Below are 20,718 nucleotides of genomic sequence, written 5' to 3'. Positions count from 1 at the left end.
CATCAGTTTGTCCTATTTGTCATCAGACTTTACCAGACTCAAGATGAATTTCCAAGTACTTCTGTTTCTTGAGTACCGTGATTACAATTTGCCAGTAAGGGGGAAGTTTCTTAGTCTGCTGACAGGTTACCTATAACATGTCCATGGCCTAAAGTTTCTATTTTGAGAAGGCTTCATAAAAGAAATGAAGAGGATGTCTTTTCTTACCCTTTTAAAAAATTTGAATGGGACACTTTTTATAGTAAGCTGGCTAGATTTTTCTTAGTAATATTAATTATGTATCATTATTCAACTCATAACATTTAGTGATCAATAAAACATCAGTGAAAAATAGCCTCTCTTTTCTCCCTCTCTCTCAGACTAAATTAAAGCATCCATATTATCCTTGCATGGCAAAGGTGAGCTTACAGCTTGCTATTCAGTTCCTTTTTCAAACTTACCTACGGACAAAGAAAAAACTCAGGTGAGAAATGATATGTTTTGATAGTCTGTTGTGGCAAAAGGCACCAATGAATTCAATTAAAATAGAATTTATGAATTCAGAGCATTGTGAGGGCACCTACCTGATAGACTCAGGTGATTAAGGCTTGGTTCCTATCTTGAAGGAATTTCTAATTTCATAGGAAGGATAGATAAAGCAGAAAAGGCAAGGCATAAATGTTAGACATCTTTAGGAATTGGGCAAAATCATATCCAGATGGGTATGGGGTAGGTGTCAGAGAGAGTGACAGTCTCAGGATTTTGAAAGGTGAAAACAGAAACGGAGGGACCAGTCTGGGTGAAAGGGGAAAATCTGAGAAACGAACAAGACTTGCCTAAAGAACCATGAATGACTAGTGTTTTGCTTATACATGTAGGAACTCACTGGAAGTGAGGTCAGATGTGGGGTTTGGATGAACCCATTGAGGGTCCCGATTACCACAGAAGGGACTTGGGACTGTGTTCAGTGGGAGATGGTGGAGGGTTTTTGAACGGTTTCTGTCTTTAGCACCTGGAAGGTGCCCGACACATTGTAGGTTGTGGGTGCAGAGGTGCTGTGTGAATAAGTGGGTGACGGGTGAGTGGCTGCGTGCTGGCTGGAGCAGGAGCTCAGAGCAGGCAGAGACTGGGGTGAGGAAGGCAGGGACAGCTCGGCGAGCCTAGTGCAGGGAACTTCGCCAGAGGTGAGGGACTTGGGGAAAGACTTTGCAGTCAATAGACACTTGAGAAGAAACAAATAGAATAGCAACTTCATTTTTAGGTGTAAAAAGTTGTATTAAATGACATTGATCTTTATTATTTAATTGGAAAAGAAGACATCGTATGTTCCTTTATCTTTTAACGTCTGGCATAGGACTAGAGAAATGTCATTACTTCTGTTGTGAAATTGACTCACGCCAATGTCTGTGCATTGCAGACTATTTTCATCTTGGTTATATTCACCATTTGGGGGCATGAGAGAATGGAGGGGGTGTTATGGGAAGTTCTGGATAGTATAGCCATGACACCTCTTTGTCTGCCCAGATGTTTTTATTCCATGAGGATATTAATGATTATAACAATGAAGTATAAAAATGTTGATGTAGTACCTATTCTGAAAGTGCGCATTTTACATTTGTAATTTAGCTAAGCAACACAAAATGCCACAGTCAGGCAGTTTTCCCGATTGCAATTGTTTGAAGAAGATGGGGAAGATAAAAGTTAAAGTCTAAGACTTGAGCTTCTTCACACTCTTTTGTGGGGAGGTGAGGCAGGAGAAGGGAAAGAACGCAGAGCCCTGGCTTGTGGTCCCCGCAGATCCATGTTAGTCAGTGGCCATCGGGTGTTCAGCTTACCCTGTGCCCCACCTCCCTGGAACAGGTTAAACCACAGTGACACTCCACAGGCTTATTCGCTGGGGCCGTGCTCCTTACGTGTCTGTCTTTGCTTTTTTAAAGGGTCGATACTGAAGAATGGATTGCCACTATTGAAGCATTACTTTCCAAAAGTTTTGATGCTTGTCAGTGGCTAGTCGAATATTTTATTAGTTCTGAAGGGCGAGAATTAATAAAGTAAGTGTCAAGATCTTTTAATTAATTAAAAGAAATCTCTATCTCTTCCGGTGACTTAGAGCTGCTGTTTCTTATAATTGTTTTTATTTCTATTTGAAATTACTTTTCGGATTGGAGTCAGTTTTGAACTGTTTTCTCTAGAAGCGTGAGGAAATTTTTCAGGTCACTCTAAAATCATTCTTTCGAAAACCTTCTCCTTTGGACTAGAAGCATTCATTGCATGTGAGGAGAGCATGTGTACACATAACCACGGGTTCACAGGCAAGCATGGCCTGAACTCCTGCCGCAGCCCGAGATTCCCAAACATAGGTCCCCTCCCTCAGGGACTCCAATGGCAGGGAGGGGAGGTTAACGATCCTCCATTACTACACAGTAGTACCACAATATTGTCTGTGTTTGGATTCTGGCAAAAATATTATTTGTCAAAAACTTACTGATACTGTAATACCTATGGTAGTAAATTTACCTACATACCTATAATAAAAAATAATTTGCTTTTTCTGGCAAAAAGGATGATCAGTCACTATGGGTGTTTACACCCTACTCCCAGTCATCCTTGTCAGGTTGGCCTCTCTCGTCCTTGATGAGTTCAGCATTCATGTAGGGGCACCCGTGATCTCAGTGTCCTTTGTCCCCATTAGGCTCCTCCTTCACCCTGCCCCCACTCTACCTCCTCACCCCTCTCGCCTGCCATGCCAGCACACCCCACCTCCAGTTAAGGACCTTGCCTCAGACTTCCCGGAGAAGGTACGAGTCACAGATGAGCAGACCTCTAGGCCTGGTGCATCAGAGCCTGTTCTCATCTCTTCCTCCTGTGATTCTGGAGAAGTGTCCTCTCTCCTCAAAAGGAGTCTCTACATAAGCAAACCCTTTATCAGCTGTCATTCCTGCATCTTTATCTTGTAGCACTTTCTATCAAGTACTTCCATCCCCTGTAGATACGCTCTGGTATCTCTCAACTTGTGCAACAGGGAAGTCAGAAATACAGGCCGCTTCCACAGGGAGCTCACAGTTTGGTTCCACGTTAGAGAGCTGATCGAAACTCTTGGTCCCGTGTTCCTCTCATCTCTAGGACTGAGGTCCAGACACTCATTTGCCTACTTTAACTCTCCATTTCTTTCTCTAATCTACCTCGTAACAGCAACAAAAGTGTTTTGTTTTGTTTTTTAACAAACTGGATCACATTACTTCTCTGCTTGAAAATTCTTCAGTGGATCCCTGTCACACTTCTAATAAAATCCCCAGTCTCTACCATAACCGACAAGGCCTTGAATATGGTCTTGTTTCACTTTCTTCACATGGGCTTATTGATACTTGAAACACACTAAGCTTTGTTTTCTTGCCTAAAGACCCTTGCACCTTTACTCCCTCTATCTGGAACATTCTCCCAGCCAGTCCTGTATATAGTAAGCCCTTCCTTACCCTTCAGATGTCAGAGATACTGTTCCCTCCTGACGATCTCCTCTAAAGCCAGTCTGCACAGTTGGCCTGCTGTGCTATTTGACTGTCCCCTCACTAAACGCTGGCTTCTTGAGGGCAGAAGCTAAGTCCGCTTGGTTTTCCTTTTGTACACAAAGAGCCTGGCACCATAGTAAGCACTCCAACGTTTGTATGAGTGTGTATCGTATCATGTGTTCTCTTTATCATTCATAAAGAGAGCAAGCAGTATGTCTGTCAAGTGTTCTGTGTGCCTGTCCCTTAAGAGTTTGCATCAGAAGGCAACCTTTCCCCCATATTTCCAGTATAATTCCAGTCTCTTTCCAATAGTAGGAAGTAGGGCAAATACATAGTTTATTCCCGTATAACAACTAGCCTTGCCTTTAAGTATCTCCAGAGGAACTTGTTGACTCCTTTGGGACTATGTTTGGTTTCTTAGCGTTCCTCATGGTTAAGAATCCCAATGAATTACCAATTTGAATCCTTCCTGAGAGAGTTTATTATATTTTTATCTCTTAATCACTGTCAGTTTGTCATCATCATCTTGATTTTATATTTAATTACTTCTTTACAATTTTTAAGACAGCTTAGGTTATCATCATTACTACCGAAGTAACAATGTGAAGGGAGTGCTCTTGGATTAGAGCCTCTCAGTGTAGTCCTTTTTTTAGGCAATGCTTAAATATAACCATAATTGTAAAAATTTGAATTAGTACTAAGTATTGCTTGAAAAGCTATCTGAAGAAATTAAAACTACTGAGCAAAAAATATTTTACATCTTTTAAAAAGTTTTTATTGTGAAAGAGGTTTAAACATACAGCCAAGTAGCCAGAATGAGAACCCGGTTCTCTACCTCTTCCTAGGTCAGGTTACTAGCACTTTGCCCATCTTGTTGCCCCTCCCAGTGCCCACCACTCACTCACAGGCCTGCTTTTTTTTTTTCCTCTCAAATATTTTACTTTTCTGTTAATGCTTTTGCACCGTTTTTTTAAAAAGATTTTATTTATTTATTTGACAGAGATCACAAGTAGGCAGAGAGGCAGGCAGAGAGAGGAGGAAGCAGGCTCCCTGCTGAGCAGAGAGCCCAATGTGGGGCTCGATCCCAGGACCCTGGGATTATGACCTGAGCCGAAGGCAGAGCCTTTAACCCACTGAGCCACCCAGGCGCCCCTAATTTTTTTTTTTTAAAGATTTATTTATTTGAGAGAGAGCACGTGTGTGCATGAGAGTCGGGTTGGGGGGCAACAGAGGGAGAGGGGGAGCGAGAATCCCAAGCAGATTCCCCCCACTAAGTGCAGAGCTTACCAGGGGGCTCAGTTCCACGACCCGGAGATCATGACCTGAGCCAAAATCAAGATCAACTGAGCCACCTGGGTGCCCCTTTTCCCCTCAAGTATTGTAAAGTAAGTCTCAGACATCATATAATTTCACTATAAATCTTCTTGCATATATATCTAAAGGTAGTTTTTTTTTAACTAAGCACTCTACCATGATCACACTAAAAAAAAATATTTCTTTCATATCATCCTAAACCCAGTCCATATTTAGATTTCTGCAGGTATCTCAAAAAAGTTCACTTTAGCACTGTGTATGTACACATCAGGACCCAGACAAGTTCCACGTGTAGCATTGTTTGTATATGTCTCTTAAGACTTCTGTAATCTGTAGTTATTCCTTTCCTCCACCACCTCCTTTTTTGTCACGCCATTTTTTTGAGGAGCTGACTGGTCATTTGCCATGTAGAACTCCCCACAATCTGGAATTGTCTGTATTCCCCTAGTGCCTCCAAGTGTCTGTGATAGGAAATGTAGAGCAGCCCCTGGAGATAGTCTCTGAAAGAGTTGTACCTGAATCAAGCCTCTAGAGCAAATATTACAGGCACACTTGTTATCTCTCTCTTTCTTGTAATTGTCCCTAGAGTCTTAGGAGATTTTGAACACAGCCATGTCAGTCTGGTGCAAATTGGGTCACTAATCGGTAGCATTAGTGGTTACGGGGACTGAGCAGCAAGCAGAGTGATCTCAGCTCCACTCTCTGCATACCCCGCAGAGGGCAGGAAGGAAATGCCAGTACTGCCCTCAAAGGGGGACCAGCACGGCTTGCTGCTGGCATCTGGAGGACATGGTCATCAGAACTCGGCTGTATTTAAATCTTTCATGCAGAATAATGAGAACTAAGAAATGGGTGAAAAGTGAGGTGGGTTTTCACTTCGCTGATAACAGTGTGGGTTATCAGGTCCAAGTGAGCCTAGGAAGCAAACAGTAAAGGCTGACTGTGGAGAAGGCTCTGGGGGCACTCCCATGCCACATGCCCCAGAGCAGCGCTTCTGCCTGACCACACCCCTCTCCAGCCAGACCATGTCCCTCTGCATAGGAGGCACCTCCCCCACCACTCTGCTCCCCTCCCCTCCCGCATGGCTCCTCTCCCAGTGACTCCTCTCTTTGCTGGGCGGGTAGTTGGTGTGCAGTGCTGGAGATCACGGAAGCACCTGATCAGCCTTGACTGCTGTGGTCATCACCGTCATATATGAAGAAAGGAGGAAAGTGGGACCTCTTGGGCTGCAAATGCTTGGTTAAGGTTTAGGCCTGGGGAGGGAGAGCAAAGGGAAAGGGTAGAAATACTGGTGCATGGGTAGAGTAGGAAGGGCTCACTTGACTGCAAGCTTTAGTATCTTACTCTGAGAAATTCAAAGGGAAGGTAGGGTTCCCCTGGGAGAGACACAGAGTGAACAGAATTTGTTACATTTTAGGTTCTTTGCTTTCATCTCTTTATATCCATTTATCTGGTTACCCCCATTAGATTTATACAGATGCTCATTTTATGAAAAGGGGGGAAATCTGCTTTTCAGGGTCCCAGGGTCTGGATTTTCCTGTTTGGCCTTCTCCCTCCATCATAGTAGCCTGTGAGTGTGTCCCAAAGCTCTCAGGAAGCTGGACTCAAAGTCTTGGAGGGATTTTGTGTCTTAAATAGTAGGTAGACCTGGTCATGGGAGGCTGGTCTGTGGAAATCCGTTTTGCTTTCTCAGTGTGCATCTTTTCTGTCTCTGTATTTTAGGATTTTTTTGCTGGAGTGCAGTGTGAGAGAAGTGCGAGTTGCTGTGGCCACCATTCTGGAGAAAACCCTAGACAGTGCCTTGTTTTATCAGGATAAGGTCGGTCGCATTTCTCGGATGTTATTTATATATTCTTTTCCTACCAAGTGTTCTGAATTGCATATTATATAGTAAGAGAGAGCACCTAGGATAATTTTGCCACCCAGAATGCACCTCCCGTGGACTGCCTTTCTGATAAATGCCCGGGTAGAAGGCACGTTGTCCTTGCCGCCTCCTATCCCAGGAGTCAGGATAGGCTAGGAGGTTAGGTCTGCTCTGGTCTGCTTCAGGATTTTCTAGAGCTCTCCTTTTTCAGAGTCTTCTATGAAGAGTCTGTGTTAGATTTCACTGAGCTGAGATGAACGTGAGTCTAGAGACTCTGGGCTAGCCCAGTAGGCATTTTGAACCTCACTTGGCTTTGTCTCTTTGCTACGAAGCTATTTGCATGATACAAGTCCATCAGTTGGCCGCCAAACCAAATAGTGCTGTCCATCCAGGAGCAGCCGCCAAGATAGTTTCTTCATCGATCTCTATTACTCCCTAGGCTTTGTTCCTGTTCTTCTGAATTTCTTCTTCCTAATTCTGTTTTCTGCAGTTTATTTTCTGATTCACAGTTTCACACATGTGAAAACAAACCATGGTATTTATTACTATCCTCAGTCCCCTGAAATTTAAGTCTTAGGGAAATAAATGACATATACTGTAAGTCTGATTATTCAGTCTGTTATTAAGTCCTAACAATATAGCACTTCTTCCCAAGTTTGCTGTTTCAAACAGCTGACACTACATGGAAAACTTTGAAAAATGTTACTTGCAGATCTGATTGGCTCCTTGTAGACCTTGGCTGGAGGCAGTGTGTCTCAGTGAACTAAATGCAAATTCTAGGAATTGCTTCAGATCCAGGTGTTACTCTGCTGTTCAATCTTGAGCAAGCCCTTAAAAAAAGGATGTAACCCAGTTACAGTAGCCGGCACCCGTCAGCATTGCCCAACCCAGCAGTCACTGTTAGACCAGAGAGCCACAGGAGCTTTGCTTAGCCCAGAGTGAACAAGGAGGTCAAATATGCCCTTTAGAGAGGGCCTAGAAGAAGACGGTGTCTCAATTCCAGGAATTGTAAAGATGCTGACGTTTGGTCTAAGGCACTGGTTTTCAATCAGCTGAAACAGCAGGACCATTTTTCAAACTTCAGCTTACCTGGATGCAGAATATATAAAATTGGTCATTGGGAGCCACTTAGGACAGTTCGGATACCATTGCTCTGAAAAATCCCCGTGGAGCTTTTCTAAAATATTTAACATAAGGGCCTCTAACTGTCCTCCTTCCTCCCATGTGCCAACCCAAACAGAGGATAAAAGCAGAAGTAGTGCAGTCTCCCTAGAAATGGGATCAGGCTATGGCACAGTAGTCCGCCAGCCTCTAGAGGCAAGAGGTGCTAGAAAGGGAGGGGAGTGGTGGAGGACAGAAGCATGCGAGCCATTGCCTCGGTGAATTCTGTCTGCTCTCCAGCGGATGCACTTTATGTCTGTTTTCCCCCCAGCATGGAAATGGTGCCTCTGGCCACTCACTTTATATTGTGAAGTACTTTGAAATTGAGGTGCTACATAAACGTGGGTTTTCCTGTATTTATAATGAGTGTGGCAGGACGGATGGGACTGCTTCAGAAGCCTGTGAACACCATCTTCAGGGGAGATGAACTAACCAGAGTAGTAAGCTGGTCTTACTTCTCCTGTCACAGATGAATTTCTAGGGACTTGTCCAAAACCAGTTGGGGTGGGAGGGAAAGAAGAGGCACTGTGATAACCAAAATGGTTTCTAAACAAATAAAATGTTTTTCAAAGCTTTCCATGAGGCGTCAGCGGGCTTTCAAGTAAGTTCACGGCTGAGTTGATATTACCGTTGTCATTCTGTCAGGCTGTTGCTCTCCATTTGCTCCATTGGCTTGATTTCTGGCCCCTATGCCTGTGTCTGTGTTCTTTATTCTTTGCATCTGTGATTATGTGAAGAAGTAGCGTAGCGGAGGGAGGGGTTCAGAAGTGTTTCCTCTAAACCCCCTGATTTCTTTTAAGACACAGAAATTGGGTCTGCAGAAAGTGTGACCATTAGCCATAGAGTCAGCCCTTGAGTCTGAAATCTAGAAAACAAGACTAGGCTATCCTCATAACTGTTTCTACAGTACCGATCTTTCCCTGGAAGATAAAAGCGATGATTATGTTTTTGCTCTCCAAAGCATAAATCCATCTGAATCTGAGACTGGATTGTATCAATCAGATTTGACTTTTGTTCTTACGGTGATTTACTTCCGATTAACCCTGTTACAAATGCCTGCCTTACATTCTTTTTCTTCACATGATTTCATCTTTCTTCTAACCAGTTAAAAAGCCTTCATCAGTTGCTGGAGGTACTACTTGCTCTGTTGGATAAAGATGTCCCAGAAAACTGTAAAAACTGTGCTCAGTACTTTTTCCTATTCAACACTTTTGTACAAAAGGTAAGTGATTCTTCTCTAGTAGCTTTTCCTAATATAGCAGATTTCTAGTTTAAAGGAATTTTTTATACATGGAAAAAATTTGTACTGGTCAGTACTGGATTTAAAGATGTGGTCATATGAGGGTTTCTTCTTAAAAATCTTAATTTGTGGGTAGTGTGCCTTGCCAGAGTTCTGGAACGGTAGCTGTAGTTACTGCAGGCAGCGGGAGGTTGCACAGAGCTGGGGCCTCAGTGCGTGTGTGGTACCTGCTGTGAAGCAGTGTGAGGCTGTTGAAACTCCTTTAACACATACTTTCTGTATGTAAATAACAGCATTTAAAAACTTACTGACCCCTTAAAATTTCTCATTTAACTGTGTTTTTAATTCAAATTTTTGTCTGGATAGATCTGTAACTTGTCCTTGTCGATATCTTGTGACAGCAAGGTATCCGGGCTGGGGATCTTCTTCTGAGGCATTCCGCTCTACGACACATGACCAGCTTCCTCCTCGGGGCCAACCGGCAGAACAATCAGGTAGTGCCACTGCTCCATGGCCCCGTGCAACAGCCATGGTTTTATTGCCTTGTTGTTTCTCTTTGTGCCAGTGAACATACTTCATCCCCTAAGAGTCCAGGTGCCAGTGCTACGTGGCTTTTAAAGTTCTTCGGACTTTGGTTGTTTTTACAGCCTCCTGGTCGAAGTTAGTCTGATGATACCACGGAAATGACTAATGAGACTATCAGTCAAAGAGGGTCCAGGGAGGAAAGATGGACTCTGAGCAGGGGGTTGCATAGGCCTTTGGGAAAAAGAGGCACAAGGGTCTCTACCTGCCTTGGGGAGTGCAGGCAGCGCTGTTCTAGCGGAGGTGGCTGGTGTGGGGGAGCCCGTAACAGGGCAGGATGGGCTGCGAGGCGGAGCGGTGCAGCCTCCTGGGGCCTGTCGCACTCACAGCGCCACAGCCAGAGCACAAGAGGGAGGTTGTCTGTGGCCGTGGGGCAGGCTGCATCCCAGGATGGCTCTCCGGCATGGAGTTCCTGTGCTGGCATGTTTCTCCTGTCACTTTGTGTCTTCTGTTTGTGATCAGAAGTGTGAACAGGGTGATTGAACTGTGAAAAGGGTGACAATGCACTGATGGCACACGCGGCCTATGGGGCTCCATAGGCCTAAGGGGCTCCTTAGGCACCAGGCACGCTGGTTACTTTACACACGTGCCTGCTGTAGTTCAGTAAGATAAGCATTTGCCTCCCCAATCCCAAGCAAGCATCGGAGCTCAGAGAAGTGAAGTGACTTGTGTCAGGTCACAGAGCTGAAGTGTCATGGAGCAGGGACTTAGACCCAGCTCTGCTTTCCCCTCTCTGTAACACATGGCATGAGCCCATGTTCCTTTCTCGATGAGGGGACACAGCCTTGCTGCCCGGGGCTCCCGTCAGCCTCCCGTCGTGCTGCCTGTTGCCCTCTCCAACGTTACCAAGTGCTGCCGCCACGGCATGCTCTCTCCGCTGGTAGGACGTTGCAGTTCACAGGGTCTTTGTTCACTGCACGCTCTTTCTGCTCTGGGACTCCGATGAACTGGCGGTTGATTGACACTGATCATAATTTAAATAAGATTTAATGGCATTAATAGTGTTATATACTCTGTATTGTTTTACCTTTATGAAGCACACGTAATGTGGAAAAGATTCTCACTTTTCATGTTTCATTGGGTCCTCAAAGCCAGGAAGTAGGCAGGTAGGTCATCTCTGCCAGTGCCTGGAGAGATCAGGTGCTGTTAACCCATATCCACCTGGCTTGGTAACTAGCACAGGGGGGCCCAGGCACCAGCTCCCCAGCCTCCTGGGGTTTCCCTTTCATACTGTGATACAGCAAAGTTACCTAGCACGCCAGAAGCATTCAGTACCTAGACTGAATACAGAAATGGAAGTATTGTAGAACACAATGTGTCTGCAGGAAAAAAACACTCCGTAGCTAGCCTAAAATCCATGAGTTTCTTCTATTTTGATCTCTTCTACTATCAGACATTGAGAAAGAATCATGGCTCAAAATAGCATGAGCCTTCCTTTTCATATTATTTCTGACCAAAACATTAATGTCCAGTCTATTTTCTCTGTTGGCAGATTCGCCGGTGGAGTTCGGCACAAGCACGAGAATTTGGGAATCTTCATAATACGGTGGCATTACTGGTTTTGCATTCAGATGTCTCTTCCCAAAGGAACGTTGGTGAGCTTTCACATGTCATTATCCAGCAGAAAAATGAAGACAGTGAATTTGTCGATAATGCATGGAGACTAATAATGTTAGCAGTTAAATGAATATTACTTCCCATTTGACTATTTGATATTTGAGGAATACTCGAAACTTTTTGTTTAATGCATTAATAATTAATTTGCATTAATTAAATGCAAAATTTAATACATTTAAATTTCACTCTATTTTGTTCATTGCAAGAGAAAGTCAAATCATTTATTTGGGGACAGGGTATACAAGTTTAAAAAAAATTTATAAAATATTTAAAAATGTTTAAAAATATTTAAAGAAACACTCTCGGGATTAGAGGCTGATTTAGAGTTCATTCATCACCATACCTGGCATGGCTAATCTAGTGGGGAAAATAGCCAAGTGTAGGTTGGAGTGTCCTAGCAATGTGAACTTGACGAAGCCACCTGACCTTCCTGAATCTCAGTATGAAGTGGAAATACTAAAAACATAATTCCCCAGGTGTAATGAGGATTAATCAGATAAAATATTAAAGAACTTTATAAAGCTAGAGAGGAGTCAGATGTAGTTTATGTCATTGAATCGTGTTTGAAAGCGAAATGTAGTTGGTGCCTTTCCATTTTTGTCCCCCAGAGCCAGCAGCTCAGTCCTTATTTCGTGCAGCCGAAACATGTTACCTCTCTGCTTATCCAGTGTACTAATCTACATGCGTAGCACGTTTTTTACTGTTCCGAGGCCTTGTCAGAACAGCAACAGCAGTAACAATAACAATACAACAGGCAGCTGGGAAGTATCCAGAGTTTTCTGTGTGCTGTGCCTTTCCATGGAGCTCTAGGCTCTGTGTGTAATCCCCTCCACCAGCCTGTGAGCCGTGGTCCCCCTCCACAGACAGGGAAGCCAGAGCTCGGCCAGGCTCATGGCTCGCACAGGCCGCTGTGTGTGAGGCAAGCTTCTGACCGCGGGCAGCTGTGGCAGTTGTGCTGGGGCGTGACCGGGAAGATGTCCAAGAAATCCCAGAGCACTGGTTTGCTCTGGAAATGCGTCCTCACTCTCTAAGGGCTGGGGAGCCTTCGGGCTGTGAGGCCGTATGCGTCCTTCACTCTGACTCCTGAGCCTCAAAAAGACAAGGCTGCCTACCTGACTCGTGAGAGCAGCCAGGTTTGTGAAAGGAAGAGTTCGAGTCCTTGTTTGCTAGCATGTGGGGCAGCTCACCCCCTCCCTGTGGGTCAGTTCTGCTTAGCGTGGGTGGTGGTGGCCGGTCTGTGAGCAACGGGTGTGTCGTCCAGCATCTCTTCACAGGCATCTGGGCATTTTCTTTCATACATTATATATACTTTATCTTCTTTGAAAGATTGTCTTGGGAGGTATATATCGTCACGCTGACAACTCTGACATACACTGTGAGAAGTGGGTACACGTTTCCTCCTGTCCGCGTGCCCACTTCCCCCCTCCCCAGGCCTTGAGGGAACAGGCTCTAAGTACCAAGCCACCCTGTGTGTGCATCTCAAGAGAACTGCTTCACCTTGTAGGTGTCTCTCTCTCTTGAAATAAATCATCTGAGACAGGCTTGGTTTCTTTGGTCTCCTAAAGCTCCTGGAATGTTCAAACAACGGCCACCCATTAGCGTCGCCCCTTCCAGCCCTCTGCTGCCCCTCCACGAAGAAGTAGAGGCCTTATTGTTCCTGTCTGAAGGGAAGCCTTACCTGTTAGAGGTATGTACTTGGTCTTCTGGAGCCTTTCTCTTTTTCTTCTCATTATTGTCTACCTGAGGAGAAATGCCCCCTGTAATAGTTTGTGTGTCACTCTAATGATAAAAGAAGAAATGAGTCTTTGAAATTAATTTCTCTTCCTGGGTATATGTCAGAAAGAAATGAGCAGCTAAAGAGAATTTTTGTTAATCCTCTCTGTGAGCAGGGATTGGACCTCCGGGTCCAGCCCAGCAAATATCCCCTCCAGGGCTCAGGAGGTGAACGACACTTTGGCAATCATAGATACTCAGTTTATTATCAGAAGAGTTTGTTCCCCATCTTTGTGTGTGTCTCTGGTCCCGGAATACCACAGCTCTGGAGCACACATGTTTTGTAGACCTCAGGAGTGTGGGAGTGGGCTGCTCACAGCCCTCCATCGCATCACACACGATGCGGCCCGTCTGCGGCCTGAGTCCCCTCTCCTTCCGCCCAGAGCTACCTGTTCTTGACAACTTAATCCTCCAGTTCTCTTCCAAAACTTGATTTACATGGATAAACCGATGAGCCATGTGTCACACTGGCTTTTTAATCATGTCGGTGCTGTCTTACTAGCTTAACATAGTTTACTTTGCAATCTATCAGTGATTTCTTTTCATGTAGTGTGGGGGGCGTACATTTGGGGCATTTACCTTTGAAAATCAGATGAGAGTGACTCCCAGGGGGAAAAAGGTGCACATTTGCAGGTTTTGTTCAGACGTACTTTGTCCCCTAGCAGTTAGTCAAAGAAAGCCTGTTTTGAAGAGATGTTGAAGATCTTAAGTCTGAGTACATTTCAGGTAAAATCAGAAACAACATGTAGACAGTTAACTGTGACAAAAGAAAACTTGAGTCCTTTTATGCTCCCTCACTAGGTAATGTTTGCTTTGCGCGAGCTGACCGGCTCGCTCCTGGCGCTCATCGAGATGGTGGTGTACTGCTGCTTCTGTAATGAGCACTTCTCCTTCACCGTACTGCACTTCATTAAGGTAGGACCGCGAGAGGCCTGGGGAGGGTCGAGAGCCGGCCACCGAGATGCCAAGGAAGCGTTCCTTTGCTCCCAAGCAGTTGGCTCCTTTTAATAACCTGTCGCTTTTCCTAATCATAAAAATAGTATAGACTCATTAAAAAAAAATAACAGAAGGAAAAGAACGTCAAGTCTCACCATCACTAATGGTCACTATGAACATTCTCCCAGGTCTCCCTTTATTTCCTCTGCGTGTATTTTAACATGATTGGAATTTTCTGTCTCTCTGATTCTGTGTCTTTTTTCACTTGACATTCTAAGTATTTTCCCGTTATCACTAAGTGACCTCTGAGGATACGTCATCTTCTTGTGTACCATAACTTACTTAGCCATTCCCTTCCTAGTGAGGCACATTTGCACCAGGCTTAATTTTTAACCATTTAGAATATATTTTATAGTTAATGATATGCTGTGGTGACCATTATTTTGTAAAAAGGCTTTCCAATTTCAGGTTGTTTTCCTAGGCAACGTTTTAAAATCGAAAGTAAGCGGGCGCCTGGGTGGGTCAGTGGGTTGAGGTCTCTGCCTTCGGCTCAGGTCATGATCTCAGGGTCTTAGGATCGAGCCCCGAGTCGGGCTCTCTGCTCAGCAGGGAGAGTGTTTACCCTTCCCCCTCTGCCTGCCTCTCTGCATACTTGTGATCTGTCAAATAAATTTAAAAAAAAAAAAAAAAAAAGAGGTTTTTCTTACCATCTGAAATAGCAAAAAAGTTCATCACGAAGCTTTGGTCAGCGTTATAATCACTCTTACATACGCTGCACTAAGCACTGTTCAGGCAGAGTACATATTCCCCTCACTCAATTCCCAAGTAGTCCTGTGATGCAAATAGTGTCATCGTCACCATTTCACCGTTGAGGAAACCGAGGCTCAGAGTAAGTGACTCTTGCCCCGTGTCACACAGCTGATAAGTGGCAGAGTGGGGATTTGACCGTCAGCAGTCTGGCTCCGGGGCTCTGCTCTGAACCATGTTGTTCACTGCCTTTCTAGGTACTACCAGGAAAACCTTTAAGCCTGTACATACTTTTATTAGGTTTTTGTTTTTTAATTTTTCATCCTTAATTTTGAATTGCATGGATAATACCTGTCTGTGTATTTTTGTGTGCGTGAAAAATTAAAACACACAGATATGGCCAAAGTCCACTTAGACCACCACCAACCCACCTTGTGCCCTGTCTGCCCTTCCCCGGGGATCAGTACTGTCACCTGGGTATGTGTCCTCACAGGCCTCTCTCTGTGAATGTACTCCGTTTGTCATTGTCCCTGCCCAGAGAGTCTCTGCCACGCCTTTGTACCTGCCCTGGGGTTTGTCATAGTGACACATGTAGTGTCACTACAGGCGGCGGCTGATCGGGGACTGTGTGTTCAGGGTCTTAGTAAAATGTGTCTGCCCTCAGTCTCTTCCCCTGCAGCCCCATATCAGAGGTGGTTGAGTGTCTCTTCTTACACTTCACAATTACATGACTTCAGGCGAGGTTCTCATCCTTGAAGTGGGGGGAAGTAGGACTTAACCTCACAGAGGGTAAAGATTCGGGGTGCCTCCTTTGTGACGGCCTTGGTGCCTCAGAAGGGCAATGCTGTAACAGTGTGCCATCGCCCACAGTCACGTGAGGCCGCTGAGTGCACAGCACGTGCCTCTTATGAACCCTCACATGGTCCTTGGGCATCTTGGCAGAGTTTTCTATGTCATAAGCCGACTTGTCTTACGTGCGTCTCTCGTAGCATGCTCACCGCGGAGCACGTGTCCTGGAAAACAGAGTAGGACACGTGTGAATGACACAAACAGATACCTGGGCCTGTTCACTGAAAAGGCCTCCTTTCCTTTCTGCCTTTCTTCCTCTCTCCTCCCTAATGTCACGGTCCAGGGTGACAGTGCTGCAGTCCGTGGAGACTGCATTAGTCCTAGGTTTAGCATTCAGGCAAACTGGGGCCCCATGAGGGCAAGTGATAGTGGTAGAAAATAGAGCTTGAGACCAGCCCTGTTGCAGGCCACTCTGATGGGCTTGCCCCTGAAGACTCATTCGAATCTTTATGCTTTTAAAAAATATTTCAGAACCAGCTGGAAACAGCTCCACCCCATGAGTTAAAGAATACGTTCCAGCTGCTTCATGAGATACTGGTAAGTGAAAGATGTTCTGATCCTCTTGTGCTACTGATTAAATTTACTAGTTAGCACATGTTTGCAAACAGAATGGTGTGTGTCCTTATATCATTTTGCACTCGCTTGGTCTGCACTTAATGAGCGTTCTGTAGGACAGTCAGGTTTTGTCATTCCTGGCTGAGAGGCAAGAGTCCTAGGAGACCAGAGAGGGAGCTGGACAAGTCCAGGAAGGACAGTGCAGAGAACCAGGACACGTGAACAGCCTCACCTTGCATGGGCGACCGTGGTGCTCACAGACACTGTCTCCTTTAAACCTCGTGATAACCGCCAGAGGAAAATTGCTGGCTCTACAGTTCATTCAAATCTAAGACACCATCGACTCTCTATTTGCTACTAAAAATACTGCTTCCAGGCCACGAAACCGGAAGGTAATTGACTGTAGGATGCGTCCCAGTTTCAGAAGTATGAAAAGCAGGGGAGAATTCAGTTGTAAGCAGTGAATTGCTTAGTGAAGTGGAGGGATTTGCCCAAGGCCACCCTCGAATTAAAGTGACAGAGCCAGGATTTGAGCCAAGCAGCTGGCCCCAGAGCCCAGGTTGGCCACCAGAGCTGGTGTACAGACACTGTAAGTAAGGAGGTGGCATGACCAGGAGAAGAGGGAATTGATGAGGGCTTGGGGAAAAAAGCCTAGACCAGATCACAAAAGGCTGCCGGTACCCAGAGTGTGTGGGCTTTTACCCATAGGCCCTGGTTGCACACGGGTGGCCAGGTTCTGTGTGTATGCCTGTTATATTTGACCCAAAGTTTTGTAATTTCTGGCTTCTGGCCTATCTTGAAAAACCAGGTAGTGTAATGAATTGGCCCCATTTCCCACCTGCCCCACTCACCTCAACCAGTTAGCTCTCGCTACCCTCTGATCAGGCACGTGCTGCCCAGTCCCCCCTGTCCTCGCTGCTCGATACCATCGTACCTAGCCCACTGGGCTTGTTTCTTGTTGTCCTGGCCTCTGTAGACATTTCATTTTGCAACCTTTGCTGTCACTGATGAGCACTATAAGCAGACCTTAACAGGAGAGTGACATGACTCGACTTAGGGTAGAAAGCTTCTGCTGGCACTTGTTTGGAAGGCCTGACTGAAGAAGGAAGCCAGGTTGGAACTGAAAGACCACAGAGTTGTGTGGAAATCACAAGACCTGTACTGAGGAGACACAGGGCAGAGGCGGCAAGGGACAGGTCTCCATGTGTTTGGGAAAGAGAAACAGTAGACTTTGGTGACTGGGTGAGCTGATGAGCACCTGGCCCAGGGCTCTCTAAACAGAGTGAGAGTCCTGGGCACAGCGTGGGCATTTAATAAACACTTCCAAACAAGGAAAGACATCACTGATGGCATTTATAAAAAGCCTGTCTCTGGTCCTTTAACTCCTGTTTGGTCCTAGTACTTTCACAAAATATAAAAGATCGTTGCTCCTCTGGAGAAGGACTGCACATTGTTTGTCTGCTCAGCAGCAAACCACTGAGCTTACTGCCCTGTGCACAGGTCAGTGCCAGGCACTAGAAGTCCGGCCATGAGCAGGACACAGTTCCAGCCCGTGTAGCATGGCATAAACCTCCTGACAGTGCGGAGAGCCTGTATCATAGCAAAACTCCAACAGGGTTTCAGTAAACAGTTTAGACCCTAAACCTCTTATCCTTAGGATCATGAAATACACATCCTTGTAGCCCACTGTAGCTTCTGTGGAGAACTGTAGAGTTAAGAACACAGAGATAGGAAGTGAATGGGTCTTCAACTGTTACTTGATCATTTTTCATCTTTAGTTTAAAATTTAAGGAGCACCTGGCTGGTTCAATCAGTAGAGCCTATGACTCTTGATCTTGGGGTCCAGAGTTTGAGTCCTGTGTTGGGGAATAGATTACACTTAAACAAAATACAATAATAAAATAAAATTTAAGATGCTGTTGAGATATATGCCAGCGACATGTTGTTGTTCGTTTGTATTGGGTTTTGTTAAGTTAGGAACTAAATTAATCTTTTGAACAGAATCATTTTTAAAAGGCACTAGTGAGTGGCCTCATACAAGTTCTTTCATTCATTTACCAACCTTTGTCTCCTTCCATCACAGGTCATTGAAGATCCCATACAAGTGGAGCGAGTCAAATTTGTATTTGAGACAGAAAATGGATTATTAGGCAAGTAGCCTGGCCATCCTGAGAGATGTCTCTAGCAGACCCACAGCCAGGGAGCCTGTTATTCTGGCCGGCCTCCTCCCTGACCGGGACCCCCCAGCGCTAGTCAGCAAGGGCTCCAGGAGAGGCCTGTTGGGGCTGTGGGCTCCCGTATTCTGGCCAGGAGACATGCAGTCAGAAGATCAGACTGTCCCCCCTTGAGTCAGCAAGGTGCAGCCGGGGCTCCTGTTACTGGGTCGGCAAAGAGTCAGGGGTGCTGTTACTGTTTTCAAAAAGCTAAAGGCTACTTTCCGAGGCCAGAAATCTTTCAATCCGCTCTGCAGCCTTCAGGGAGAGAAAAAGCTCAGGCTCAGGATGGTGTCAAGCTCATAAAATAGGATTGTTTTTGTTGTTTTTCTGGTGGTATGAATGCATCCACATTTCTCTTACCACTCATAAAAGCTTTTTGCGTTTTTCTTTCTTAGAAGGCTAAATTGGCTTTAATGAGCTGTTTTTTAGAAAAAGTGTGATTAGAAATCGTCCTCTCCAACACCCACCACCCTGCCAGTATTGCCAGTTAATCTGAGTCATTCAAGAATTTGCTCTGTGGCAAGAGATTGAAGACCTCCTCTTATTGCAGCAAAGAAATGTGAGCTACAAAGTTGTGTAGCTGCAATATTGCAGGCCTCCAGGTGGCACCCGGCTTCTCTAGACTTCCAGACCAAACACTCCGCAAGAGCCCACATCAAGGACTATTTATTCTTACATCCACAGAGCACAGAGTCGGAAGCATTTGTTGAACTGAACTAATATTATAAATTTCCATTTATCAAACTAAAAGTGTTGTGACTACTCTTCTGTCAGGAGAATAGAAAAGTTCAGAGATCTCTGAGTAATCAGCTGTGGAGGTTTGAGCTCCTTTTGGTTCTTCCAAAAGGCAAACTTCCACTCCCACATACGTTTCTGGAATACCATTGAAAGCAGTGTCTATGCCCACTAGAATTTGGGAGATCCCATTGAGGCCATACCGCCATGCTTTTAGTTGAGTGCCCTCTCTGCTGCTCAAACCAGCTGGTCGTGAATGTTCAGGATAAGCGGTGTTACTGGGACACACTTTCCGCGTCTTGCTTTCTTGTCACAATTCCCTCTTCTCTTTGCTCAGCCCTGATGCACCATAGCAACCACGTGGACAGCAGTCGCTGCTACCAGTGTGTCAAATTTCTCGTAACTCTTGCTCAAAAGTAAGTATTGACTCCAATTGCAGGGGAAGAAATGGTGTCTTTAGTTACCAGGGGAAAAAATCTCCCTTGATTGGTTCCTAGAGAGCCTGACTCAGAGGATACTTGCTTGGATGGTTCAGAAAGCTGTTCACAAGATCCTGAAGAGATGTGAGCAGGGGTGTCAGAGAAGCCTCAGATCTTCTGGAAGCCTCAGATCTTTCTGGAAGAAAAGAGCCACACCAGCAGGCCTTAGGTGGGAAAGGCAGGAAGCAAGGCAGATTCGGGGACCTCCACAGCAAGAGTCCTTAACTTTCACTTGAGATAGCTTCCAGCAATGTAACTTCACTACCAACTCCATCATGTTTAGGTCTCTACTTTCAAAACCGTCTCTCAAGAGACAGAATCATGTTATAGCTACTCAGACTCAGGAACCCGGGCACTCTGCAAAGTACGTTGCCTTCCGCTCATTTAACCACAGAGACAGTTCTGTGAGGTTAGACTCTGTCAGTCCAAAGTCTTGGGTGGTGTGAGCACCGTGCCTGCTGTCAGATCTAGGACTTGAGCACAGGCTGATGGCCTTCAAGGCAGAGGTTCTTTTTGTATTTAATTGTGGCAAAATATACACAAAATCAGGTTTGTCACTTTAACTATCTTTAGGTGTACGCGTCAGTGGCGTTAAGTACCTTCACGTTGTTGTTAACCATCATACAATCCATCTCCAGAACTACTTCATCTTCCCAGACTGAACCTCCATCCCCCACACTAACTGCCCACTCCTGTCAGCAACTGCCCTTCTACTTTTTTATGAATTTGGCGACTCCGGGTGCCTTCCATAAGTGGAGTCACACGGGGTTTGTCCGTTTGTACCTGGCTTATTTCACTTAGCCTGATGCGCTCGGGTTCATCCGTGTTCTAGCCTGTGCCAGAACTTCCTTTTTTAAGGCTGAATCCTGCCCCCTTGTACGGCTGTACCACGTTTTGTTGGCGCATTTGTTAGTTGATGGCCACTTGGAAAGTAGAGGTTCTCAGGGTTAGAAGGAGCCTTAGTGGCCCACTACCTCAACCTGTGGCACACGTGGGGCCCGTGGGAGCAGAGTGACTGCATGGCCGCTGCTGAGTCCCCACCCAGCCTTCCATACAGCTTCACTGATTTTGCTCCAGATTTTTCCTGATTCTTGAGCATGGGGATTGCCATCCTTGGGTTTGTGCCAAAATAAGAAGTCTGTTGGGCCCGAGCTGCTGTATGTGA

At 45.4% G+C, this 20,718-nt stretch overlaps 1 protein-coding gene across 3 annotated transcripts in view; it reads left to right on the top strand.

Annotated features, from left to right (window-relative positions):
* Positions 1–20,718, top strand: part of USP24 (ubiquitin specific peptidase 24) — a 138,638-nt gene that overhangs the window by 110,980 nt on the left and 6,940 nt on the right. For all 3 annotated transcript variants that reach the window (XM_044238324.1, XM_044238323.1, XM_044238322.1), the window contains exons 54-64: positions 360–463; positions 1,917–2,030; positions 6,522–6,618; positions 8,930–9,046; positions 9,466–9,558; positions 11,139–11,241; positions 12,829–12,950; positions 13,838–13,951; positions 16,040–16,105; positions 18,207–18,273; positions 19,412–19,490. In XM_044238324.1, the coding sequence (XP_044094259.1) occupies positions 360–463; positions 1,917–2,030; positions 6,522–6,618; positions 8,930–9,046; positions 9,466–9,558; positions 11,139–11,241; positions 12,829–12,950; positions 13,838–13,951; positions 16,040–16,105; positions 18,207–18,273; positions 19,412–19,490 (1,076 nt within the window). The remainder of the gene's footprint in view (positions 1–359; positions 464–1,916; positions 2,031–6,521; positions 6,619–8,929; positions 9,047–9,465; positions 9,559–11,138; positions 11,242–12,828; positions 12,951–13,837; positions 13,952–16,039; positions 16,106–18,206; positions 18,274–19,411; positions 19,491–20,718) is intronic.

Source organism: Neovison vison, chromosome 2, assembly GCF_020171115.1.
Source record: "Neovison vison isolate M4711 chromosome 2, ASM_NN_V1, whole genome shotgun sequence".
NCBI lineage: Eukaryota > Metazoa > Chordata > Mammalia > Carnivora > Mustelidae > Neogale > Neogale vison.
Note: the sequence above shows the minus strand (reverse complement) of the source record. Positions and strands in the feature narration are given on the sequence as shown.